Source organism: Camelina sativa, chromosome 16, assembly GCF_030686135.1.
Source record: "Camelina sativa cultivar CO46 ecotype springtype chromosome 16, ASM3068613v1".
NCBI classification, from domain to species: domain Eukaryota; kingdom Viridiplantae; phylum Streptophyta; class Magnoliopsida; order Brassicales; family Brassicaceae; genus Camelina; species Camelina sativa.
Window position 1 is genome coordinate 24863605 of NC_141895.1, and position 8728 is coordinate 24872332.

Consider the following 8728-nt stretch of genomic DNA (forward strand, 5'->3'; position numbering starts at 1 on the left):
CAAAAATTGCTTCTTAAAACGCTGCGTTTGGTTGCTTGCGCATCAAGGGCATCTACCGTGTTCTATCCGCACATGATCTTAACCGAGAAACTCTCTATACATATATACATAGGCTCTGTGCTTGCAGAGAAAGCAAAAAAAGAACAACAGAAGAAGAAGAAGAAGAAGAAGAAGAGAGAAGGAGAAAGAACTTGCAGAGAAAGCAAAGAGATTCAGGTAAATTTCTTAGTTTCGAATCTCTTCTTCCATTAATTTATCTGCTTATAACGATGCTGGTGGTGAGTTCTGTTTTACGAGATTCATCGCTCTGCAAAAAATTTAGAGAGAAATTTGTTTTGAATCTCTGTTAGGAATTTGGTCGAACACTTGGTGGGTATTTTGCTTTTTTTTTTTTTGTGAAGTTTGTTTATCTTTGATGATCTTGTTTTTACTTTTTATTGCGGGTGATGGATTCGAATTGTTGTTGTTGAGATTGAGAATTCGAATGGGTTTTGGTTTGATGTTATGTTTGTGAGACTTTAGGGTTTTTGATTATTTTGGATTAACAACATAACTTTGTTTATGGAACAGGAGAACTAATAATGGCTTCACAGACAAATCAAACCGTGGAGACGAAGAACATGGAAACAGAGAACCCACCGAAGCCTCAAGAGCCATTATCATCATGCAGGAAGAGGGTGAAGGATGAGAGTGCCACTTTCTTTGAGAACCTCAAGGATCACATGGATGAATTCATCCATGCCTCTATGGATGAACACAAGACTTGTTTCAAAGAGACCATGATCAAGGTTCTTTCCTCTCTATCTATTTATATCACCTTTAGTCTACTAACAAACTCATATTGAAAATCTGGAACTCTCCTTGTGTGTTCTGATACATGTTCAAGGATGCTTTTGTTCATAATTTGACTAGAATGCATGATGATTATTATCTTCAAGGATGCTAATATACAATTTTGTGTTATGTGGTTGGATCTGTTGTTAGATATTCGAGACGACCTTTTGGAAGACGGATGAGAAGCAAGTTGAGGCTAAGGAAGTCGTCGCTCCTCTTCAGGGCAGCCCTAACTAAGTATAGAGAGAGAGAGAGAGACTCACAGCTAGTGAGCTCAGATGAAGATTATGAAGTGTTTTTTTTTTTTTTTTGCTGTTTTAACTTTTCTGTGGGTGTTGATATACTCTTAGCACCCGCTTCTATCTTTTTAATCCTTTCTAAACCATATAACTTGTTTCTAGACAATTAATTGCATTAATCATCTATCTATACTAATTTCATTTAGTATGCAAGTCTTTATCATGATTACACTTTTATGAACACATGACCATGGACAACCAAACTTACCAAGTAAATTATTTTGTAAGACTTCGAAATCTGCGGATCCTAGACACAAATTTTACCTTGAGGGGAAAAGATGTATAAGATCTTAATTAGCAGCAATTTGCATATATCCTATCCAAATCCGGTTAGAATGGTACTTTTTTCAATGTTGGATACAAATATACCTCTATATCTCCTGATGAGGCTCAGAATCATATCTAGTCATCATATTCAATATCACCTAAGTATACGAACCTGCAACTCTCTTGATGTGGATTTCGCACAAACTTGTCGTCTTTGCAATAGAAACCGACTCTATTTGATCAAGCTACGCTTTCATTTAAAGATTAAACGAGAATTAATTGTCTCTACAGGGATCATTAATAACAAAAGACTAGTATTAGGAACCTTAGTAGTAATTAAACAAAGCCGAAAGGTCACTAAATTAACAACAAGCTAAAACAGATCCCATCCTTGGCTTCTAATTAAAGAGCCCTTCGAACCAAACTCTTCAGCAAGAAATGCGAAGGTAACACAGCAACGACGAACAAAACCGTCGAATAGGGAACCGGAGAAACGATTTCCCTTTGGTAAAAAAAAAATTATCTAGTTATCAAAGGGTAAATTTTTTTGAGAACATAACAGATTTATACTTGTCCCTCAAGAATATATTTTTTTGTTGATCAGTATGACAACTTTAGACATTGAATTTTTTTTTGTTTCTAGTTGCTAATTTACTTCATTCTTTTTCATATTTTTTGTTTTAACAACTTCATTCTACAGAAAGGAAAAACGTTGATAAAAAAAAAGAAGCTTACGGTGAGACATATGCATGCATGTATTCGTATATCGTATACGTGGGCACAAATTTGTATCTGTACAGTATATTATCTGTGATTCTGTCTATATTATTAACATATAATTTCACGTGACATACTTTTTCCAAGCATCAGCCTTCCCCGCCCATTTTTTGTATTTTTCTATGAAATTCCAAAATCTTTGAAACTCTTAACTCTCGATCTTTTGATTTCGATGGAATTTGAAAGGTTGCGAATCAGAAAATATTGCAGATATTTCGAGGTGTGAGTTCTTCCTCTCTCTTGATCACGTGACATTATTATAGTTTCTCATTAAAAACAGTGATTCACCACGACAAACAAAAAAAAAACAGTGATTCACCAATTATCAAAACGTTCTGAATATTTTGATAATTTTTCCACCGTAACCCTATACATATATAGAGAGATTCATTGGTTGCGTTGATTTCGAGACCTTCTTCTTTGTCCGGTTCTCATATCATTTTGCATTATTGGATTGGATTCTCCATTAATTATTAAGTCTAATCAAAAATATTATAAACTGACTTTGGATTTTTCCATTACGAAGCACCATGCATATAGATTCAGTTTGGTTGATTGGTTCGTTGATTTCGATGTTATTATTTTATTTTTATGTTTTTTTGCTGATCCGTGACCGAATGATTTGTTTAATTAAGCATAAATAATGATAATAATATGATCAACATTATAATTGATTCAGAGACATAGGATTTTCCATTACGAAGAAACCCTAAACATATAATACAGATTGCTTAACTTTCTAAGCTTCGTGAAAATACCAATTAAAAACATTAATTGAAAAAACAAAAAAACAAACACATCTCTCGGCGTTGCTTCTCTTTTATTTTCTTACGTAGTACTTTAGGTCTTTGGTTGCTTCTTCTTGTTTTCACTGCAGCTTCATGCTTCTCATCCTGCAACAACAACAAAAAAAAGTTCTTAATATACAGATTAAAATCATATTTGTTTGGTTTAATTTTGCATGTCAAATAAAATTTATTTCCATGATGAGGATTTTTTTTTGTTTTTGGAAGTTTCTTTAGGGGAAAGATTTGGCAATCAGTTTTTTTTTTTTTTTTTTTTTTTTGTGGAATAATTCTAGGCATATGTTTTTGTGGGAGCAAAATTAAGTTTGGTTGTGATAAAGTCTAAAGAACACTTGGCTGATTTAGAGCCTCTCATAACTTAATATGAGGGACAGAGAGAGAGAGAGAGAGAGAGAGAGAGAGAGAGAGAGAGAAGTCAATAGAATCTTTGTAAAGTAACACAATAGCTTTATGCTGAAACAGACAATGCCCTTTCTTGTGTTATATTGTCATGGCACAGGAATATAACTTGTCTATAGAAGTATCTTATAGTGTGGGCTATTATTATGGATAAACTAAGTTGATTAGTCATAATTAGTACAATTTAGATTGCAAAAACAATACCTCTTTTCCTCATCACGCAGCCTGCCGCCGCCTCTGTTGGTAGCTCCAGCAGTCTTGTAGTCAGGGAACGGGACATGACCATTCTCGATGCTTTCGATGTCACGCACGAGAAGTTCATATTGTCTCTTAGCTTCCTCTGGTGTTTTACCACCAACGGCTCTAGCAATATTGTACCAACGGTCAGGAGTGTCTTGGTCGTAGACCGCTAGAGCACGCTCAAAGGCTTTGTTCTGCTTAACAGTCCACGAGCCTGATGAGCCATAAGAAGACATTGAGCCTGACGCCATTGTGAGTGTTTAAAACTTGTGTGTGTAATAATAATAATTATAAACCCTATAGGAAAGAGAGATTCTGAGGAAATGATGTGTTGCACAGATGTCGTCGAGTCCTTGCTCTTTATAAAGAGATTGAGGTAGGGGTAGGACCAGTAGTAATTAAAAAGAAAAATATATTTTGCCAAAAACAAAGAGAATTTAAAGTCTTTGTCGCTATAGCTAGAAGAGAATATGAGGAAAAAAATTTGTGGAGAGATCAGTATCAAAGATCCAATACTAATCACCTAAAGATTGCGTTTCTCCATCCACATCCACATCCCGTAGAGACACTTTTCTATAAATGTTATAACTAATATGTTTACTTTTCTTTCCAAATTAGTGGTTCTTACGTCATTCTCTATAGATTAAGCTCTTGTTATCAAAAGAAACAGTTTAGGTAAATTAGTTAGGCCTATGATATATTATAAGTCATGGAACAGTCTGGTCTCTAATCACAACGCAAAGCTCACGTGCTCGTGGAACTGAGGAAAATTATAAGTCTTTTGGATGGATTAAAAGTTAGGGACATGTCTATTTAACAGATTATTTTTCACTGACTATTCAGATTTCTTCTTATCAAAAATCTTTGAAACATTGTGAGGATCAATTTGTAGCCACAAACAAAAAAGAATTAGAGAGTTAGCTTTTCGTGTGTTCACCATAAACCATATATTCTCATGTGGTCTTTACCTTAAGATTCTCTGCCATATATAAACCACCATATCAAGTTATCCTAGCTGTATTAGATCTTTGATCCGTACAATCATCGACATTTTGTTGTTGAAAAAAGAAGGTCAACATTGTTTACCTACCTTTTTTTTTTTTTTTTTTGGTTCTAGGCTTGTTGGGTCCATCTCCCTTGAAGTTAGGCAACTGTGTTTTTCTTGGTCATATATTGTCTAATATGGATTCTTGGTGGTTAATTTGTTAAATAGTCACTTTTCTTGGTGGGATATTCAAATTGTTTTTTTTTTCTTGTTAACTCTTCTTTGGTTGTTTGAATTATTGAATATGGGCAAGCCAAAGATTTTTACAGCTGTCTTATAGTCTTGATGTGATTTTATAATAATTTCATTAAGCTGTAAGTTTTCTTGTTGTTGTTATTGTTGATGTTGGTGAGATTGTACCCACTCTTTAAGAAAGCTAGCCCATGACTTAAATATTCACATGTTATGATGGTGTGTGTGTTTGTCGTATTATCACCACTTGTATATATATATGTTTTCAAATGATCAATTAATTACCTTGTTTGGTAAGAATCCAGGGTTGGGATGGGCATATAGATTATTGTCTTGTAACTAAATTAGGTTGCGAAAATGATAACACCAAATAATGCACAATAGGGATATATACATACTTGGCAAAAAGACAAACAAACGTAAATAGTCCACTTGTTCTTGTTTGATTCTAACTCAGAAAGTGAGCATTTCGTTTCATAGTTATATCATTCTTTACAGATTTTCTTGTCCTGCAACAAAGGTTTGTTCATTAGTGATCCACTTGTTGTTTGATTTTACTCATAATAAAGTTGACTCATTGATCATTTAAAGTCTCAAGAGTTTCCTCTCTCGGAAACACAGGTGATTCAAGGTGCTTTGGGAGATGGAAGACCATACTCATAGTCTTATTCAGGTAAGTTATCAAAAGACCCCAAGTAGTATGTAAAGTTAGTGTCTACATAGTCTTCTTGGATCTTTCTTGGTTAGAGTGTTTATCCATTCACTAAACGGTATTAGCTTTGCAAAGTATATGATGATATTCCCTTTTTGAGGTCGTATGATACTTAGCTATAGTCTGCCCTGTTGTTTGATATATGCCAATATAAGCACTTATATAAGATATTTTTCTTTTTGCGAGCCAAATGAAAATACGTATATATATACTTTCACCAAATTATCTGAAATTGTAGATATTTTGATTCTAGTTATGACTTATGATATGGGTGGTTCTGTTGCTGAGATGTCATGGTTTGGTTACAAGGTAGGGGCGAAACTTCTTCTCAAGAAGGAAAACTTTAAACAGAAAAAGAATCTTAATAATAATTAAGAGACTTTTGGCACAATATATCCCCGAGATAATAGATTGCAAGTTGCCAAGAAATTCTGCTAGTAGGCATTGCACTACCTATATTCTCATCATCGTCACGATTCTTCAAACCGACTCTCTTTGCCTAGCTATTGAAATGGTAAAAAAGAAACACTTTCCTCACATTTAGGTCTCAAGTTGATGTAAAATCTTTAAATGTGAAAACGATAATCTTGAGTTCATAAGGTCAATTGGTTGTTTATTATAGTAAGATTCTTTTTTTTTTTTTACTTTCTCACTGTGGTAGCCAGCCCTGATGATAGTAACATCCGTAAAGGCTCGAGGGTTTGATTCCAATACTATACCAAGTGATAGTCTTGCTTGATTCTAGCCCAAGTGATCATTGATGAGAATTTACCCGGAGTAGCTTACAAGGAATCAGGATGAAAAGGAAAGTAAAGAGTAAGCATTATATTGTAACAAAATTCTCTGTCGATATATATATATGGAATCCTTATCCTCAATCTTGCAAAAAAAACAAGAAGTAAGTATTCTGATTCCTCTCCTAGTGGTTGCTGCTTTTGCAACTTGGAGAAGAACCCGAACCTGAAGTAATCACTGTAATGGAAGTTTCTGTAGCTCAATATTATGTTTTCAAGGATTTTTTTGAGGCTAGTGGTGAGATATTATTATCACCAAAAGAATGATCCCTTTTACAAAATTGGATTCGGGCAAACTTTACACAAAAGAAGGAAATGGCATTTTATCACCAGGAATCCATAAGAGGCATTCCTATTTGAGGGAAAAAAGTATCCACAGACACAAGCCTGGTCCTAAATCAGCCATCAGTCATAGTAGCCGATAACAGTAGAGATACTCTTTTGGTTGTTTCTTGGAATATTTGATTAAAGAACTTAGGAAATGGGGAATCTCCATGATCAGGGGTTTTCATTGGTTGATGAAAGAACATGCAAGGACATAAATATTTATACATATTTGCTTTCAACATAATAATTGATGTTAATATTTTGAGTCGGTGTAAATGGAAGCAAGCTTTATTCATAGAACTGTGTTCTTGTGATGATTTCTTTTTGTGTAAGGTTTGTAGCAATATATCGTATACATAAAACTGTTGCTCTAAGTTCTTGAATAACCTGCTTCTGTTGCTAACTATTAATTCAATACCTTCTCTGACGAACAAAGCTTGTTTCTTTTGCTCTGTTTACAATTAATAAGATCTTAAAACTCATTACAACAAGATATATAAGTTGTCGAAAATGACAAAAAATTAAGGGAAACAAAAAATTGTAGTAGCTATATGTAGTTAACTACATTTGGTAATATAACAAGTTAACAACAATGTGGGTGTATACATTAGTTAATTAACTACTAGTGAATATTAACTATGTATTTGATTGCTACAAATCTTACATAAAAAGAACGTATGTTTGGATATAGTTAAATCCCTGTTAATTGTAAATGCAGATTCTAGAACAGCTCACTGTGAGGAATAAATCGATGTACTGAATAGTTTGTGCCGATCAGGAAGATACATCATATCACAGACGGGGATGCGTGAGCTGACATGACAAGACATGAGTGGATGTGATGATGTGTCGAGGAAGGTTGCTGACTTGGCATTGAAGATAGAAACACGATTGGGTAGAGATAAAAGAATATTCTCTACAACAAATAAGAAAAGGATAAACTTGAGTTGAGCAGCAAACAGTTTCTTAATCTCTTGATACTTGGAGATTCGCTTTCTAGGGTTTCTCAACTCGTGTATATATATTTTAGGAATAGGCCAGGAGCCAATTTGAACACTCTAGAATATTGATACGTTTGTAAACGTTGAAGCCACAAAAATAAGGCTTAGAAGGTGTTCCCAGTTCTTTGTGACGTTAATCAGGGAGGTGATTCAGTGCACAGTGAATTTTTCTCATTCTCTTAGATTTACATTGGTGTATGTTTAGATTGAAAAAGAGAGGGTTAGATTCATTCTTAGTCGGAATCAATTCTATTTGGAGGAATAGATTGAGTAAGGGTAGAGACAAATTGTATAATTGTAAAAGATACATTTTGTTAATTAAATTGAATAGAAAAGCATTCGCTTGGCGGTCCAAGTGTAAATCAGACTGTTGTGCTTTTTTATACATTTACATTAATGTCTTAAAAAAAAAATTCCTGTTAAATGTAATCAACTATATGGATATATAACATTGTATATGTTTCACATTGATACCAGAAAAAAAAAAGTCACATTATATTAGCTAGTAACATCATCACTTTTCTCGTACCGGTGCGGTAAGGAGATCTCAAGGGAGAAACAGTCATGCCATCGTTTGTCTTCTAAGTGAAGATGAGAAGACGACCGTGCAGAAACCACAAAACATATTCATACTTTTCTTTTGTTAATCAGTACGTAATGGTTGTTTCTCGAATTGTGGTCATGGCTTGAAGAGCCTACGGATTGTAAAACTCAGCAATTTCTTTCTTAGTAATCAAGTTTGTGAGAACTGTAGAAGAACTTCTCTTTCCTGAGTGTTTTCTGAACGAGGGTGCTTAGCACCGTTTAGTTCCGAACTGAAGTAAAATATGATTGCTTATTGCTAAGTGAAAATTAGTGTTATTGCTTGCATATAATTTTTTCGACCCCTTTTACAATCTCCTCGTCACTCGTACTTGTACTGCTAAATTACAATTAATGTTGTATCCATTTGTCCCGCAAATCTCGCGTTATTTAATACAATCGATTAAAGGAATTTTTGACCACCTCCGGAGCTCCAAAGTGACTTGTTTTGCC

The 8728-nt window shown here is 34.2% G+C and overlaps 2 protein-coding genes and 1 long non-coding RNA gene across 3 annotated transcripts; 2 read left to right on the forward strand and 1 right to left on the reverse strand.

The window, feature by feature from the left end:
* Window positions 1-86: 86 nt before the first annotated feature.
* On the forward strand, window positions 87-1286 carry LOC104751820 (uncharacterized). Its single transcript, XM_010473860.3, has 3 exons — window positions 87-216; window positions 571-788; window positions 985-1286. The coding sequence occupies exons 2-3, from the start codon at window positions 582-584 to the stop codon at window positions 1069-1071; spliced, it is 294 nt and encodes a 97-aa protein (XP_010472162.1). The 5' UTR covers window positions 87-216; window positions 571-581; the 3' UTR covers window positions 1072-1286.
* Window positions 1287-2821: 1535 nt separating this feature from the next.
* Window positions 2822-3961, reverse strand: LOC104751821 (protein RADIALIS-like 2). The gene is made up of 2 exons (XM_010473861.3): window positions 3587-3961; window positions 2822-3070 (listed from the first exon to the last, which is right to left on the reverse strand). The coding sequence occupies exons 1-2, from the start codon at window positions 3871-3873 to the stop codon at window positions 3046-3048; spliced, it is 312 nt and encodes a 103-aa protein (XP_010472163.2). The 5' UTR covers window positions 3874-3961; the 3' UTR covers window positions 2822-3045.
* Window positions 3962-5405: 1444 nt separating this feature from the next.
* LOC147925925 (uncharacterized) lies at window positions 5406-6176 on the forward strand. The gene is made up of 2 exons (XR_015583653.1): window positions 5406-5532; window positions 5881-6176. It is a non-coding gene; the product is annotated as an uncharacterized LOC147925925 (long non-coding RNA).
* Window positions 6177-8728: the final 2552 nt, after the last annotated feature.

Coding starts and splice junctions, on each gene's coding strand:
- LOC104751820 (XM_010473860.3), top strand. CDS start 582: ATGGCTTCACAGACAAATCAAACCGTGGAGACGAAGAACATGGAAACA. Junction 789..984: donor TCAAAGAGACCATGATCAAG/GTTCTTTCCTCT, acceptor ATCTGTTGTTAG/ATATTCGAGACGACCTTTTG.
- LOC104751821 (XM_010473861.3), bottom strand. CDS start 3,873: ATGGCGTCAGGCTCAATGTCTTCTTATGGCTCATCAGGCTCGTGGACT. Junction 3,071..3,586: donor CTGCGTGATGAGGAAAAGAG/GTATTGTTTTTG, acceptor TTGTTGTTGCAG/GATGAGAAGCATGAAGCTGC.